Source organism: Odocoileus virginianus, chromosome 12 (genome assembly GCF_023699985.2).
Source record: "Odocoileus virginianus isolate 20LAN1187 ecotype Illinois chromosome 12, Ovbor_1.2, whole genome shotgun sequence".
Lineage (NCBI taxonomy): Eukaryota > Metazoa > Chordata > Mammalia > Artiodactyla > Cervidae > Odocoileus > Odocoileus virginianus.
In genome coordinates this window covers 63,989,468-64,007,235 of record NC_069685.1, presented here as the reverse complement: position 1 = coordinate 64,007,235, position 17,768 = coordinate 63,989,468, and the positions used below count along the sequence as shown (strand labels likewise).

The 17,768-nt window shown below is 54.1% G+C and overlaps 1 protein-coding gene and 1 long non-coding RNA gene across 2 annotated transcripts in view; both read right to left on the bottom strand.

The window, feature by feature from the left end:
• Positions 1–17,768, bottom strand: part of ZNRF3 (zinc and ring finger 3) — a 144,343-nt gene that overhangs the window by 9,379 nt on the left and 117,196 nt on the right. The window contains exons 3-5 of the mRNA XM_020907173.2: positions 2,835–2,909; positions 2,306–2,437; positions 864–974 (exon numbers count right to left, since the gene is read on the bottom strand). Of these exons, the coding sequence (XP_020762832.2) occupies positions 864–974; positions 2,306–2,437; positions 2,835–2,909 (318 nt within the window). The remainder of the gene's footprint in view (positions 1–863; positions 975–2,305; positions 2,438–2,834; positions 2,910–17,768) is intronic.
• Positions 7,061–11,261, bottom strand: LOC110146358 (uncharacterized). Its single transcript, XR_002316520.2, has 2 exons — positions 10,358–11,261; positions 7,061–8,647 (listed from the first exon to the last, which is right to left on the bottom strand). It is a non-coding gene; the product is annotated as an uncharacterized lncRNA (long non-coding RNA).

Sequence of the window (17,768 nt, the reverse complement as noted above, 5' to 3'; positions counted from 1 at the left end):
TCACCCCCCGGGGGACCGCGGTCAGCCTCACGCTAGTCTCCATTGGGCCAGGACAGATGGCTGAGGAGTCACTGGACGTGGAGAGACCACGGCCCAAGAGCACAGGTCCAGACTCCTGCGTGGCCACCACACTGGCCTGAGCAGCGGAGCCGGCCGACTCTGCTCTGGGCTAAGGGCTCCTCCCTTCACTGAGGAACATCCCGCGGGCCAATGAACAACGCGTGGGGGTGCTTGGCACTGGGCAGACTGGACGTGCTTGACAGACACCAGCTGCTGCTCTGTCGCTGACAGCCCCCCCGACCCTCGGCGCTGTCTCTCTGCAGGGACGTCACACTGCTACACCCCTGAGAGTCTGGACTCCTGCGTGTCCCTCCATTGCCCTCTGCCCCCAAACCCTTCCCTCCTGTAAGCACGCAGTGCGGTGTCAGCTGGGGCACTAGCGTGGCTCCTCTGCATCGAGGATCGCCTGGAGAGCTTGGTAGACGCAGACTCGGCTGCGGCAGGTCCGGGGTGGGCCCTGAGACTCTGCGCGTCTCCCAAGCTCCCAGGTAATGCTGAGCCTGCTGGTACCCTGATCATATCTGGGGAGCAAGACTCTCGGGCTCCATGTTAACATTCAAACGTTTTTTTGGAAAAACCCGTGGCTGGAAACGGCCCCAGTGCCCGGCCCTTGTATTGAGAGGACCGGCCCTTTTGGAACCGAAACGACTCAGTGCTCTGAGCTCTGCTCTGGCTTTTCTCCATCTTTGCTGGTTCTGGGCCAACAGAGAAGAGGCTGCTGTGTGGGGTCAGCACCCTGCCCTGGTCTGCACCGGCAGTGGGGCCTCGGGGATGAAGGTGATGGGCCGCTCCGGGGCCATTACCTGACTGCGTCGCTGCTTCAGCTTGATTTTGACCAGTAGGATGAGGCAGACCAAGGAGACCACGACGAAGAAAGCCAGGAAAATCCCCATATCGAAGTATTCAGTGGGTTGCTGGAACAGAACACAGACACAGTGAGTCACAGTGCTCTTCGGCCCGGGGATGGGCACGTGGGCTGGGTCGGCTCTGGTCAGTGGAGGGATGGAGCCACTGGGCTGCGTCTCCGCGCCTCTGCGGGACCCGCCGGGGCTTCTGCTGACAGGCGCACGTTGCGCTCTCCGGGCCCAGGCAGTGCCCCGCGGTGCGGCCCGGGGAGGCCTGCCGGGGTCTTTGCCAGGCCTCCTAACAGCTGGGAGAACTCTGCTCGCTTAGCCGGGCTCCCCGCGGAACAGCGCAGAGTCCGCCGTAACCAGCAGGAGAGGCCCTTCCGAATAAACACAAATATCACATTTATGGGACAAAGGAGTGAGTGTCATGTTTTGAGGGAACAGTGATTACTAACCGTATAATTAATGGTTTACAACAACTCAGAAAATTGTATGCTGCTTCCACAAATATCAGCTTCCACTATAGTGAGTCATATTTACCAAAGCACTCTTTTTTTCCTTTAAAAAGCAGCCAGCAAGTCAGTTCTTCTGCAAACTCCCTCTAGTTTTAGTTCTTACCTTTCCCTCATGGCATACAGCCTCCTAAAACCTTATAGCCACCTGATCTGGGACATGCATTTGGCCCGCTGGAGTGGAGTTTTGCTGCCTGAATGCTACGAGCATCTGGGTAATTTTTGCAAAAGGATCCTCTTTTATGTGAATATTCCAATATTTGGGAAGAGGAAATAAACCATCTATGGGGCACCTGTCCCAGGTTCCTAGAATCTTGAGCCTGAGGTTGGGCAGAGGATGCCAGCAGCGTGGCTTTAACACAACTAAGAGAAGCCTAGAAGACAAAGCTATCCATTAACCACCTGGAAGTCGTGAGCTCCAATCCCAGTTGAAAGCTTACTTTTAAAGAATCTAGGACAGGTTAGGGGGTTTTGGTAACGCACTTGCCCCACAGGAAGGAGGAAGCACAGGCCTCATACTCTTAGTGAAGACCCCTGGGAGAAGGGAGACACTGGAAAAGCAACTGAGGGTTAGGTGCCCTTCCCTTCAGTCCTCAGTCAGCCTCTCATGGGAAGATGGCACAGAAGAGGAAAAAGGAGGTCGCCCGGAGGGGACTCCGGGTGGAAGAGACACCTGGTCACAAGTCATCTATCTCTGGAAGGGCTTTTCAGATGCCCTCAAGTAGAACTGGTAATCTCTCCCTGGCCTCCGGGCTTACATCTGCTCTAAACCTGCAGGTCCCTGGGGGCGCATCAGCATTTTAGATGGGGAAAAAGCCGGAAGCAAAGAAAAAAAAGGCCGGAGCCGGAAGGGGCAGGTGGCGGAGGACCGCGGCGGAGACTCACTCGAGGCGGGCGGTGCTGGATCCGCGCGCGCGCCACTTTCTGCTTGTTGACGATGTTCATCAGCTTGATGGCGTCTGCGCCCTTCACATACACCACTGGCCTCTTGAGCGGGTCTTCTGAGCCCTGGTTCAGCTAAGCAAGGAGAGACGGTGCTGCTTAGAAGACGTAATTACTTTGAAGAAGCCGGAGAGAGAGAAAGAAAGACTGGAGGAAAAGAACACGAAATTCCCTTTGGAAAATCCCCAAACACCAGCATCGTAGACTGGGGGCTCCCAGGCAGGTGAAGCTGAGGATGCCCCGTTTTAGGATGAAGGGTCTGTGACAATGCCTCCCAGCCCCCAGCTCCCTGGCGCTTAACCCCTCTCGACACACTCGCTTTGGAGGACGACGTGCAGATACGGATCACTAATGAGGACAGACAAGCACAAGGGCCCCGAAGACCCAGGTGACACGACGGTGAAGCCCCGCTAAGTAAGGGAGCTGCTTCTCTCAGGGGCCCTGCAGCCTGGGCCTGGCCCCAGGAGCTTACCTGGTCAATAGCTTCTGGGTTTTCAGACACATCGAAGATGACTGCAGTGGCTCCCCGCTGCACGGCTCGCTTGGCCTGGGAGAGTGAGAAAGAGCGTGTAGGGACATTTCCAAAAAGCTGACCTTGGAAATCAGACCTGTATTCGAATGCAGAATTACGTGACTGGGCAAGTTACTAACTTTCCTAAGCTTCAACTTAAGTGAAAGTCGCTCAGTCATGTGCCACTCTTGGCGACCCCATGGGCTATACAGTCCATGGAATTCTCCAGGCCAGAATACTGGAGTGGGTAGCCTTTTCCTTTCCTTCCCCAGTGGATCTTCCCGACCCAGGAATTGAACTGGGGTCTCCTGCCTTGCAGTGGATTCTTCACCAACTGAGCTATCAGGGAAGTCCAAGCCTCAATTTGCCTATCTTTTGTTTTGTCTTTTTTTTAAAGGAGGGGGTGGGGATGGGTAGGCAACAGCGCCTTGTTCAGTTGAACCTGAGAACTAGATGAGTTAGAAATGGTAATAAATAAAATAAATAACTGGGTACTCAATTAACCTTTGTCTCCCTCTTCAGCGTAAGCCTTAACATCAGACTACAAACTGACAACCTGCCCCGTCAGCATAAAGGTATTGGTTTCAGTGATTTCTGCTATGAACGCAGGGCCACTGGCAACAAAAGCACATGCCTTTGGTCCTTCTCTTGTGGTCCTCCCTCTTCCCCGTGTCATCCAGCCCTGCAGTTAGAAGAGCCTGTGAATATGTCCAAAGGAATCTCAAAATGGTCAGTTTTAATAATGGACATGAGCTGAAGACCTTTGGAGATGCTGTCGGGTAAGGGGAAAGGCTACGAGAAATAATTGTAAATGGGGATTTAGAGCTGTTGGCTGCCAAACCTGGCCGCACATCAAAAACCACTTGGGGAAGTTTGTAAAGCAGATTTCCTGGCTCAGACCACAGACCCTGATTCAGCAGGGCTGGAGTGAGGCCCAGGAAACTGAGTTCTGAAAGTTTTCTGAGGATTCAACCATTTGGGGAACTACTGGTCAGAGATGAAATGTTTCAGGAGCAAATGAGAAGCGGTGGAATTCTTTTTTGGGGGGCGGAAAGGATTCCTTTCCATCCTGGTGAAACTTCTAGGTTCATGTCCAGCTAAGGGAACAGCAGGGTAGAAGCTGAGGAAGAATCAGACATAATCCTGAACCTGAATCTTGTTAGGGAAGCAAGACTCCTCTCAAGGTGAGGGATGGGGGAGAGAACCAAAACGAAAACCCAGCCTCCAGTAAGATGGACAGATGATGGCCAGTACTCAGAGGTCAAGAAAGCCTCTATGGGCCAGACTGCTTGAGAAAGAACGAAAGCTGAATTCCTTCCATAGAAAGAATCACTGCATGGCTACAGCTTGGGAAAGCAACACGGCCTTAGACCGGAATGTGGCTAGGGCAATGCCCCATCAGCCCACCAGAGGGCAGTCTTGCCCCACCGCTGCTGCAACAAGCCAGCTCCTTGTGCTTGGTACAAGCAGGACAGCGAACCCTTCGGGATGCAGCAGACCCCTCCGCAGCTTCATGAGCTCAGGCACCTGAGTGCCGTCCTTGTTCTGCTGGGGACCCCTTCCCGCTGGACTGAGATTTAGTGAACCTGGTCTGCTCCGCCGCTTACGGGTCCCACCCTGGTTCCCCACTGGCTCGCCCCCATCAGGAGGAGCTCCTGGGTGCTGTCCCTGGCTCTGCCAGACAAGCTGCGGATGGGGGGGTGGGGGGTGGGTCGCTGAGCCTCTTTCTGTCCCCAGACTCAGTTTCCCCACCAGTAAAAGGAGGACAGAGCCTGTGTCGTGAGGACTGGCCTCGGTCACTCGCAGAGGCAACGGGCTGTCCAGAGTGCTGCAGAAAGAGCTGCGATGGCCGTCACCTGCCTCCAGCGAGAGAGGATGGGATGGCCCTGTGAGAAAGTTTGGAGCCAGGTGGTGTCAGCTTCCTCCATAAAGCTGTTTAGGGGCACAGGCCCCTTTGCCTGAGGTCAGCAGGTCCTCGGGGGCCCCAGTAAGTGGGTGCCAGTCTTCTGCTCAGGGGGTGTGTGAGTCACTCAGTCGTGTCCACCTCTCTGCGACCCCATGGACTGTAGCCCACCTGGCTCCTCTGTCCATGGGACTTCCCAGATAAGAATACTGGAGTGGGTTGCCATTTCCTCCCCCAGGGATTGAACCTGTGTCTCCTGCTTTGCAGGCTGATTCTTTACCACGGAGCCACCTGAAAAGCCTGGGTTTAAAAATAGGCCATGAATGATCTGCACTTTGAAAATGACACACTGATCATAGTATTCCCAAAGCAAATGAAAAAACGTACTTGGTCGCACGTTCCCCCTCACCCTACATTTTCAGTTAAAAATGGATGCGGCATCCTTGAACGAATATTCATGTGTTAGAGCTTTCATGTCTTCTGTAGTCAAACTTGGACCAAAAAGTTATTTCAAAGCTTCATCTTTATAAAGTCACACACCCAAGGTCTAAATTTCTCAAAATGAGGTGGTTTCAGTGGACGGCTAGGGAAGACGCCTCCTGGTGGATGCTGCTAGATGGTCACAGGCGCTGGGCTTTAGCTGGAGAGTGCAGTTACCCCTGATCAGTGCACAGACTAGATTAGGAAGAAGAGCTTGGGAAGGGTGCGGGCAGCAGAAAGCAGGTGAGAGGACCAGGCCGGGCCTCCCAGAAGCAGCCGAAGGCCTGGCTTACTGACCTCCGCCGACCCTGCCCCTCGCCCCACTCACATGAGCATGTTCCCACCCTTTGTCACTGCTGGGGCTTCCACCAGGCTGGGGCAAGCCGGCCCCAGCCAGCAGGTGGCCACAAGCCCCGCAGCAGAATGTGGACTAAAAGGTGGTCACGGTTCCTTATTTCCAGGCCCTGCTAGACCCAAGGCAACAACGTCCACAGCCACTGAGACGCGTCACAAAAGCAGCAACATCTGCAGACTTAGGTCTGGCAGGGTGCAATACATCAAGCTCTAGAAGACAGGACCTGACGTGACTGGCACTGCAGTGCAAGACCCCGGTGGTTACTCAGTGAACACTTACTCTGAAGGAGAGCGAGTTTGCCTGGGACTGTGCTCTCGGGATACTGCTCCCTGAACGTGGGTTGTCTAGTCTTCCCCCAAGGAAGTGCTTCTGTCGATATGACTGAGTCTTGAATTTCTGGGTGCGTACTGGGCATTCTGCTAATGTGGTGAAGAGACACACAGACTAGAGTCTGCTTGGGTTTCAGTTAAATTCAGGATGGACCTGGCACTTGCCCCAGAGTGTGCAGTTACACCCAGACTGGGTTTGGGGCCTGGTCCTACCCCACAGCTGGGCTTCCCGGGTGGCTCAGTGGTAAAGAATCCGCCTGCCAATGCAGGAGCCACAGGAGATGCGGGTTTGATCCCTGAATCAGGAAGATCAGCTGGAGGGCACGGCAACCCACTCCAGTGTTCTTGCCTGGGACCATCCCATGGACAGAGGAGCCTGGCGGGCTACAGTCCATGGGGTCAAAAAGAGTTAGACGTGGCTGAGCCCGCACACAGACTCCCGCCCCAGAGCTCCCCTGCAGAGCCCCTGGGAACAGACCGTTGCCCTGTTTCTTCATCAAGCACTGGATGTGGCGTCCAGTGCTTAAACTTTATTGTAGGAAAACTTCCGGTGGAACACAACCTGAATCGGAAATAACCCAAAAGATGGCCCACAATCTCTCCTTTGTTTTTTTTCTTTTTCTTTTTTTTTTAATGTGTTTGATTTTTTATTTTTAATTTTATTATTTATTTATTTATTTTTGGCTGTGCAGAGTCTCTGTTTCTGTGTGAGCTTTTTCTCTCGTTGCAGCGAGTGGGGGCTACTCTCTATTTCCTGCGGCGGGGTGGGGGGGGCAGTTCTAGTTGTCCTGCCATCTCTTGTTGCAGAGCACGGACTCTAGGGCACACGCGCTCCAGTAATTGTGGCTCCAGAGCACGGGCTCAGTAGTTGTGCTCCGTGGCATGTGGGATCTTCCTGGATCAGGGCTCGAACCCATGTCTCCTGCATTAGCAAGCAGATTCTTAACCACTAAGCTACCAGGGAAGCCCACAATCTCTCCTTTGTCCCTCACGCCTGACCAAAAGCATAAGCCAGGAAGCTGGACTGTTAGCGCTGATAGAAAGAATTGTGTCTTCAACCTCTTACAGGAAATTCTGACATATGGGGGCTTCAAGCAGACTTTTTCTTTATTTGCCTCTATTGAATATAAGTCTGTGTTCTGTTTTTTTTTTTTTTTTGCACTTATCATAATCTTCCAACAAGTCATTTAAAATTTTTTGTTAATATCTTTAAGGCTGTGATAGATCCCTTCAGATACCCTGCTCACTCATATCTTTCTGATATTTGGGCTATTTCAGTTTTTTAATTCTTATAGTTAATGCCACGTTGAATGAATCTTGGCTTACACTTTCAATTCTCCTAGGATGGAGGCCCAGGGCCAAAGAAAAAGATTATTAAGAATCTTTATACAATCCACAGAAGATTTTAATGCTCCTCCTTATAAACCCACTCAACTCTTAATTTATCTGCAGCAAGGACAAGATAGGATGACAATGACAATGTAAGACAAATCTGGGTCAACAGATTTAACTTTTGGATAAAGCAGCACATTGGGAGCTGGCCAGGAAGGAGTCTGGCAGTCTGAGAGTAACCCTCCAGGAGATACTTAACACGTGTAAAGACCTCCAGAGTGAACTATGATGCGTACTGAACCTTACCTAGCCTACTGATGCTTCAAGGTCAAGTTCATGTGCAAAGTCTGCCACGTTAAGACTGGTAAGTGCTTCTCTTTAGTCAGAAGCAGCTCTTACCCCTGAGTTCTAATACCTATAAAGATTTCTCCTCTGCCACTTATCACTTTCTATGATGTATTTTCCCCTGCAAAGGTGACCATCTTTAGTATCTTTGCAGTTAATAAAAGTAACATGCTTGACGTGAAAATTCAAACATTACTCAAAAGCTGAAAGCAAAAAATAACCGACTTAGTACCTCCTCAAATCCCAGCTTTATAATGTAACAACAGTGTGGTTTATATCCTTCCATGTGTGTTATTTTTTTAATTCATGTATCAGCAGGCATAAAATGCCTATATATATATATACTCACATGTGAAAATATATTGAAAAATAAGTTGGATGTATATAATCTGTTCTCAACTGTTTTCCCCCTTATCTCAACAATTTACTCAACAACATTATATGCAGTGATGCAGAAAAGGGTTTTTCTTCTTACCAGCTATATATAGTCTTCCATTATAGGGTGGACTGCCTCTGACAGGCATTGAGGGGCTCTCTGCATTTTCTCCATCAGGATCAGTGCTGTGTGTACAGTCCTGTACTCACATTCTGGTGGCATCCATCCCTCACATCGCTACATGTGGTCCTGCGGAATCAGACGGTGCTAACATCTCACATGTAATCATCTTGGCTGGGTGCTAGGCTCACCTGCCCTGGGGTCTATGGAGCCAGGAGGTACATCTGACCCATGTCGGTGCCTCGAAAAGCCTAACAGAGCAGACCGCCCTGGGTGGGCGCAGCCCCTACTCAACAAATTCACATTAGTAGGCGGCGGCAGGGTTTAATTCTATTTGTGGTGTCATTTATGACTTTATTTGTTCAATGGCAGTAATTAACCAGTTACTGTGGGTGCTAGGCCAGGAGGATGCACACGGTGAGCAGGACAGTGGCCGCCCCGTCCTCAGGGAGCGTCCGTTTCACCAGCAGTGCTGCGGCAGGCCTCGCCGAAGAGACTTGGGGAAGTTGTAACGAAAGGTCTGAGTGTTCTGTTCTGAAGGCCAATGAGTTAGAAATAAACGCCTGGAGCCACCGATCCCACGTTCCTATAGTAGGTCTCAGGGGATGAGACACCTTTGGGAAATATCACGTGTGCTAAGGCTCTCAGCTACCTGGCAGCCCCAGTTTTTTCGACACAGGACCCTTTCTGAAGCAACTTCTGTCCATGCCTTTCCTTCCACTGGAGAAGCTTTGGGACCCAAGGCTCTGCGCAAACGGCTGGCTCAGGTGACAGGAGTCTCACTGCCTAACTGCTCCCTGACTCTAACGCATGGACACGGTCGGAGGGTGAGGGATGGGCCAGAATCTACATTTTGATCTGGAAGACAATGTCTAAGGAATACACCCACTGCAGCTTACAGGAGGTGGTCCCTGGTGTGAAAACACTCAATTAACAGTTGACCCTCGAATAATGCGGGGTCAGGGCACTGACCCTCTGCACAACTGAAGGGAAATCGCCATGGAACTCAGAGTCACCCTCTGTATACTCGGCTCCTCAATCCCCAAGCTTCCTCCACGTCCATGGTTCCGTGGCCGCAGACTCAACCCCCTGGGTTATGCAGCACTGTAGAAATGACCACTGAAAACACCCGTGTCTAAGCAGACCCATGGCTCAAACCTGTGTTGCTCGAGGGTCAGCTGCATACACAGTGCAATGTGACAACTACTTAAGAGGGCCAACGGTGTGCCAGGCACCCCAGGAAGGATCCAAGCCAGGACCTCCCAGAGGTGTCTGTCTCCACGCACCTGCTGTCCTCCTGGGAGGGGGAAGAGCTCTCGGTTGGCAAGAAGCCGGGTGAGGCTGCCGAGGTCTCCCCTTCTTACTGAAGAGTGTTCACGCGCTGCCCTCCTCCAACATACGCAGCAGCGTGACCCACGGCGGCAGAAGCCACGGTCGTGGAGAACCCAAGACGGCACCAAAGGCCCAGGGCTTAGTGCCCACGACCTGGCATCAGTTCCTGCTTCAGCGGGGCCCCCCGAGGTCCTTCTGCAGCTGTTCCCGGGGCAGAGCTCGCTGTTCCAGCTCGGGCTGATAGAGGTGCATGCGCCTACCCTTCACGCGGTCCTGGCCTTTCTACAGCCAGGGCTCTCTCCGGAGGGAGGTGCCCCAGAGCGCCCCCCAGGGGCCAGGCTGAGCCACACCCCTTTGCCCTCACCCCTACGCTCAGCTGCTCACTGGGTTTTGCCGATTCCATCTTCCACATCCATTCACTGTTTTCCCAGCCCCACTGCCACCACCCTATACCAGACACCAGAGTTCTCAAGTGAGTCACAACCACCACCCCCCTGGGGGCTCTGGAGCCCACCCTGCCTGCCCCCACCACCCCCCACAGGATCTCCATGCAGCACAAGAGGGCATTCTCTGAGTCGCAGACTGCCCTGCCCCTCTCCCGAACGACTCTGTGATGCTCTTAGAATAAGACGTGAGCTCTATTTAAAATGGGTAAGCACCAAGGTCCTACAGCACAGCACGGGGAACTCTGTTCACACGCAGCCGCCTGGACGGGAAGGGAGTCTGGGGGAGAACGGATACTCGTGTGTGTATGGCTGAGTTCCTCTGCTGTTCGCCTGGATCAGCACGACACTGTTAATCGGCTATCCTCCAAAAAAGACACAATAGGATGCGACTCCTCCGGCTTTAAGTGAACTCAACCCACCAGCCCCGGAGCCTGCCGAGGTGGGGCTTCTACAGTTCCTTGCCCACCTGCGGGGGAAACACGCTGCCTCTCGCCCACAGCCAGCGGGGCCTCCAACTCTCACAGCCTCAGGTGTTCCTCTCCCGCCACCTGGCCCGCCAGGTCCCACTGGAACAGCTCTTGTGACATCACACTCACTGTTTACTTAAAGTGCCTCCCTCACTAGAGCGCAGCCAAGGCCTCAGACTTCTTTCCCGCTCCATTCCCAGAATCCTGCAAAGAGCCTGGCACAGGGTAAAATGGCCTAGAAACGTCTGTTGATTGACCTAAAAAGGATGAGCTTTTGCCCCAGGGGTTAGCATCAAACACGCCGGGCCCTGCTGTTCCAAGCACAGGCTGCGGCTCGCTCCAGGCCACCTGGTCTCCTGTTTCCTCTGACTCTTTCTGAGTGGCGGAAGGTTCATTCTCTACCAGATCTTCTCGGAAGTCAGGATCCTCCGCTGGGCAGATGCTGGTGATTTGGTTTCTTATGAGCTGCGGCTGGGTCTTCTGCTGCAGCGCTTGCATACGGGCCTTCTATTGGTGGTTGGTTCTAACTCAGGAATTATTCTCTCTGGGGAACCTCCACCCCAGTCCCTGAGAATGGCTCTGCCTCGCTGGGGATCTTTATGGGGTCCCAGTCCTCTTGTGAGCAGGTCTCTGATGTCAGGGCACTCATCGCATCTGCCCCTTCTACTCCCGGGAGGAACGCAAGCCTCCCTAACAACTCTCAGCAGAGGAGAGCTGAGCAAACCACCACCTCCAGGTACATCCACGGGCACAGACGGCAGGAGTGTCCTCTCTTTTCACTGTCCTCTCGTCGCTCAGGAAAACCTGGCTTTCCTTCCTCCTAGAAGACTGATGGGAGAAGCTGGCCTGCATGACACAGAGGGGCAACGTGTGGACACTGGCCTGCCCACCCCTCCTGCTGTCAAGATCTCAGAACTGGTGGCAGATTCCGAACCACCCCCCCCACCCAACTCACACATGCCCTTGGGCAGAGCCACGAGAGACCAAAAGTGCAGGCTTGCGAGGCTGGTCCACCTGAGGCCTGAGCCTCCAGGCACGGTCCCTGCCAGGAACGCAAGGCCCCTAACAAGCCCTGTTCAGCCTGCCACTGGGGCAGGGCCTGTCCACACACAGAGGCCACCGGCCAGGCGCGGAGACACCCTGCCTGACGCTCACCAGTCTCTCTCGTCTGGTCCCACCCCAGTAGGAACAAGCCAGAGCTCCCTTCACGCCCCTCCCTCTGGACGCCGCTAAGTGGATTCTAAAGCTGCCCTCCTCACTTTTTCCTTTCCTCCTCCTCCGCCGTGTTCTCTGCTCAGTGACCGCCCAGGCACGGGGCTCTTGGGCTTTCTGGTCCGCCGCTGCGCCCTGAAGCATCAGGCACTGCTCGACAGGGGACAATGCCAGCCGAGGGGGCTTGCAAGGCCCGTCTCACCAAGCGCCCTGTTTTCCTACAGAAACCTTTCATTCCATAGGAAATGAGGTCACACACCGGCGCACATGGGTAACCGGTGAGAAAAGCCTGGTGCCAAGAAGGGGGCGGGCGTCAGAAGAAGTGGCCAGAAAAAAAAAAAAAACACCAAAAAAAACCCGACCCTAACACTCTAACCGGGCAGGGTAATCACCTGCCGCTCTGAGGGGGGATCTGCAGGGGAGGGTTAGGAGGTGGGGAGGGGCACAGAGCTTAAAAAAAACAACCTGGTTTCGTTTACAGTCTGTACGACATATAGCGTAGTTACTAAACAAAACTTGCAGGGCATGTGTCTGGTTTAAAGCCACGATTTGGAGACCCTAATCCACTGCCTAAAGGGAGACCCACGCAAAACAGCTCCAACCCAGTGAGGGGGTGGGTGTAGGGAAGTGGGGGTGTCGGGCGGCCAGGCTGGCTCACTTTCAGGGGCGGGAGGAGGCGGATGGGGGAGGCGGGTGGGTGGCGCGGCCCGGCCCGCTCCACCGGCTCCTGGCTCCGGGGCTTGGCTGCAGCCCGGCCTGACCTTCCAGGTTTCCCTGGCCGGAGATCAAAGCGCCGAAGCCACAAACACGGCTCAGAACTGCTAGGCCCCGCGGCCTCCCCCGCGGCTTCCCCTCCCCCCACCCCGTGGGGCCGTCTTCGTGGGGGCGGGGCATTTGGGGGGGGGGTGCCGGGCTCCCATCCGGCCTCCTCTGACCCCAGCCCGCCGGCCGCGCCCCTCCCGCCCGGAGAAGGTGTTTCTCGCCGTCATTAAGCCCTCCCGGGGCTCGCGCCGGCTGCGGGTTCCGAGCTCCGGAACGAAGGTGATGCATTTTAAGTCCTCGGGAAGATTATGCTGATCTACTTAGGAGACATGTAGCAGCGAGAACTCAGCGGTTAAGTCAGTGGTTAAGGCTGCCTGCGTTTAAATAGTGTTATTTATTCTCAAAATATGTAGCAGCCCCACTTAATTTCTCCTAATTAAAGGAACCGGCAGGAGAGGCTGGGGGCCGCGGCCGTGTCACGGCGCCATCACCATGTCGGTGCCCTTCAAGAGCAGAAAACACTGGGTCTCGAACGGAAATGCGTTTCCCTAGATCTTAATCTTCAACAGAGACATTTAGACCAGTTCCAAGAAACACAACGATCCTCTTTGTTTTAACACCTTGACGAGGAGCACCCAAACCCGGGAAGCTGTCCACGCCCTCCTGCGCCATCGCGCTGCCGGGTCGGGCGGGGAGGGGGGGGGGAAACCTGCGCAGGTTGGGTTGTTCCTTGGGAGATGGCCGTGCCTGCGAGAGAAACTTCTCGAAGGACTTGTTAGCTGCTATGTCAGGTTGATGAGTTTCCAGAAGCCCCACCTCAGGCCAGATCTTATAAAGTCAGCAACTAGAAACTTCAAAAAGGACCACCCCCTTCTCTGCATGGGGCAGCTAACGCTTGTTTAATATAAACAAGTGTTAATTAGGTGGCGGGATCGGGCTTAACAACAACAGTGCCTGCAAAGTCTGAAGACCCGACAGGCTCCCTTCCACCAGGAGAGCAAAGGCCGGGCTCCTCTCAGAGAGAACCACCAAGCCTGGCGGACTTGCTTCTCAACCTTGGCAAATCGTGGGGTGCAGGGCAGCCTGCAGGCCTGGGCCCCTGCCCTGGAGATGCCTATTTCATCTGTTCAGAAGGGAGCCCCCCACTGCAGGATTTTTTCTGAGTTTCTCAGTCAGTTTTAAAATTTAGACGGGGCCGAGGTATCACTGAGTCAGGAGCTGCACGAAGCCTCTGGAGTGCCTGTCAGAGGCACATTCCGAGGCGCCTCCTGGTTCAACTGGACTCAGATAAGTCCAGAAGCTAGGTAACCAGCATCCCAGGCAAAACTGCTGATGAGGCAGAGGAATTCCTGAATCAGGTGGCAAAATGAAAACAAAAACAAAAAAAAACAACCCTAGGATAGTCTAATTATGTGTTTTCTTATTTTTATTAAGAGGAAGGGAATCTGGATGTAAGAATTTCTGCATGCCCCAAGCAGGCTTGCTCTTCCCATCTGTGGGGCTTGGGGGGAAAGTAACAAACCTTTAAATAAAATAAATTCTACTATCTATCTTGAGGGCTTCCCAGGTGGCTCAGTGGTAAAGAAATCTGCCTGCCAATGCAGGAGACGCAGGAGACTCGGGTTCGATCCCTGGGTTGGGCAGACCCCTTGGAGGAGTAAATGGCAACCCATTCCAGTATTCTTGTCTGGAGAATTCCATGGACAGAGGAGCCTGGTGGGCCACAGTCCATGCACAGAGTTGGAGACGAATGAGCACACATGCATACACATACCTTAACATACACACCTTCATAGAGACTTGAAAGGTCAGGTTCTAACTGAAATTTCTCCAACTCCTTGGATTCATTGTTGGAATATTTCGGTATGGAGAAAGCAGACCCCAGGCCCACCCTGCATTTGGGGCGGGGGGAGCTTGTGCACATGCGAGGGGTCACCCTAGCCTCGAGGCCAAAGTCCACCCACTCTCCTTGGGAAGAGGGCTGTGCTGCCAGGATACCCTGCCCCCAGGAAGAGGGTCCTGGGGGAGAGGACTGCAAGGTCCTAGAAGCCAGCACAGGGCCATCTTGGGGGTGATCTGGGGATCCCGGAAACAATTTAGAAGGGGGCTTCCTCTTGGACTGTCTTTGAGTGGCCAGAAGCTGTAGAAACTGGGCCTCCCCCACCTGGTCTTGGGACATGACTGCCCCAGAGCATCAGACCTAGAGAGGGAAAGTAACCTGTTATGTAAGGGCGAAGCAACGAGTGCTTTCAACAGCACTGAACCTGCACAGCACGTCTGCAGGTGAGGTGCGGCTCGTTCCCGGTTTAGAGCTGGACGGCCAGTGGTTACATGATATAGCTGTGGTATGGGGGGAGCTGAGAATGTGACGTCAGCCTCTCTCCGTAATCCGAGGCTAGAGAAATACTCATGGTATCCTAGGGTTTCCAAAAATCAAGCCTGATGGAGATGCGTGCACAAGTACAGATGTGAATGGTAGTCCATTAATAGTTTGTGTGTGTGTGCGCTCAGTTGTGTCCGACTCTTTGCAACCCCACGGATTGTACCCTGCCAGGCTCCTCTGTCCATAGAATTCCCCAGGCAAGAATAGTGGAGTGGGTTGCCACTGCCTCCTCCAGGAGCTCTTCCCAACGCAGGGATCAAACCTGCATCTCTTGCGCCTCCTGCATTGGTAGGCATGAGCCATTGGGAAGCCCCACCCACTGATACCTTATGGAAGTGTTCTGTTTCCCAGCCCCGCTATGAAGTTCCGGGTATCTCTTACCCTAACCCAGCTGGATTCCCCGTTTTTAAAACTCCCTTTGCAAATGCCATGCAGCTCACACAGTCGACATGAAGTGGGGTGGCAGGGTGGACCGTCCTGCTTTTGTACAGGTTAGCTGCTTTGAAAGCTCATGGCTGTCTCGGGCAGAAGCCGTTCATTCAGGAGGTAGGTCCACTGCTATTTAGGCAGCGCAGGCTCACAAACGGTGCACGCTCACTGTATACTTCTTAAGGATCTACCGAGCTTGCTTCACATCAGGCCTCCCCCGTGTACCCCACTGTCGTGATTCCTTGTATCTGTGACTTGTATTAGAATCTGAGTGATATCATTTCCTCGTCTCATTTATAGCAGCAACAGAACCACACCTCTCCCCCCACCCACCTTGGGCAGAGTTGCCAGGTGCCCCTCAGCCCGGGGAGAGGTTTGATGACACCCCTCCCCCCGCAACCATGGTGGCCCTGAGGAAGAACAGCAGCTAGAAGGTGACTTGTGAATGGGTGGCTGACCCGGGTTCTTTTTAGCACTGCTGGTGTTTAAAAAAAAAAACCCTGCTCACCTCCCCAGCTCTGACTGTGAGCACCTGCACAATGGGGATGATGCTAACAGATGAGATGAGAAGGAGCCTGGCATGTGGTGAGCACTGTGGCACCATCTCCATCTCGATGCAGTACGTATGCTAGGACTGTCTCCTTGGGGCCCCTGGCCCTCCCTGTGACCACTTGTGTGCAGGCTTCCTCTCCTCTCCTGCAGGTCCAGTTCCCACACAGAGCAGCAGGCACTCTGCTGGACTCACAGGGACTGCACCTGTGGAAGGTTCTGGAAGTCAGCGTGACTGTGCCGCACACCGCGGACACAGGGGAACCTCACAGTTTAGGCACAGAACCAGGAGAAGGTGGTCAGTAACACATCTGAATGTTCTGGGAGCCTCTTAAAGATACGGGGTGGGGGCAGGCCCCACCCTGGAGACCGGGGGCCCAGCGCGGGAGGTGGACCCCGCCTCTGTAGGGCTGAAGGCTCCCTGGGTTGACCCTTGGGCAACAGCTGAGAGCTGGACCGCCAGACTGAGACCCCAGGAGGTCAGAGGACGGGGTGGCGGGAGGGTGCTTCTCAGCCCTAGCTCACCCATCCCCGTCCACAGCCAGCCCCCCGGGCCCCAGCCCCCGTCCCAGGACGGCAGATTCCTTTCTCAGGTGGGCTGTTTGGTTTCTAGAAGCCCACTGAGGCTGCTGTAACTCAGACCTAAGGAAAGCGCTCAGAAAAATGTGCTTCAAGGCAATAAATGATTGTGCTTCTTTCGATGTCTGGCTGAGGAAATAATATGTGCCCCACTCCCCCACCAAGCAGGAGGCTCACAGTCAAAGGTCAAAGGTCTGGGGGGCAGTCACTATCCCAGGCATCCTCCGTCAGGGTAGCAAATGTGGCAAGGCTCTCATGCAGAGGGGAGGGGCTGTGGGCACAGAGCAACTCCCTACCCTGTGAGGGGCAAGCTTTGGGGTTCAGCACAGAGGATCCCCCGGGGCCCGGGGGTCTGCACACCCTGACTGGACAGAGCAACAGAATGAGAGTTCCAGAATAGTCTTCTGTGATAATAGGACAATGAAAATTCAAGAAGATGAGAATCTCAAGGATTCCGTTTCCAAAGTCCCATTTTTCTTCACAAGACCCATGGTTTCTTGAACAAAGTCTTCAAGCACACCCTGAGCCGAGTTAGCCGAGTCACAGAACTGGGATCCCACTTCAGATCCACTTCTCTGTGGGAGGTCAGGACAGCTGTGTCATTGGGAGCCCTTCTGGGGACGGGGACTGGGGGTGTGGAGGGGGACGCTAGCGAGAGCAGCTGAGATTATGGGGAAGGCTCGAAAACATCATGGGAGTTCGTTCAGCCTAGAAAGGCCATATTCTAGTGTCTGATTCAAAGAACAAGCCTTATAAGCCCACCTCTACAGACCAGCAAGCTGAAGACCACGTGGAAAGTACACTCGTGTTTTTCCCCTCAATGCATTTCAGGCCTGGTGCTCAATAAACAGTCACCACGATGGTAGTGGTGATGGAAGGGGAGGGAGACAAGCTGAGCAGACACCGAGCAGTCCTTCCTCAGGCTGAGAACAGACCCGAGCTGGAGGAGAAAGAGGTTCCTGTGCATCCCTAGCCGGCATCAGGGTGGCGGCAGCGGTTACTTCCTGGGTCCGCAGTCCCATCCTGGCTGCTGCAAGGCAGTCGGGGGTGATCACTCGCCTGTGCAGGGCTTGCAGTGTCCTGACTAGAGAGAGGGAGCTGGACCAACAGGGGAAACGAGTGGATTGGGAGCCCAACCATGTGGAACCACCACCTGGAGGGATGCTCCAAACAGGTGCTCCAAAGAGGAGCTGGGATGGGCTCGAGTGGCTGGGAAGGGCTTTGGCGGCCAAGCTGCCCAAATGAAGAGGAAGGGGAGGCTGGCCGGGAGCTGGACATGTGAGGTGCTGGCTGAGGCTGAAGACCTTGCAGACACCATCAAGTCCTATGAAGGGAAGAGGCGATGCTCTGTAATGTGATGGTGATTACACATCACGGTCCCCTCCCAAGGCCACGGTGTAAATACTGACTGCTACTTTGATGCTGTTTAGTCGATCAGTTGTGCCTGACTCTTGGCAACCCCATGGACTGCAGCCCCACCAGGCTTCTCTGTCCTT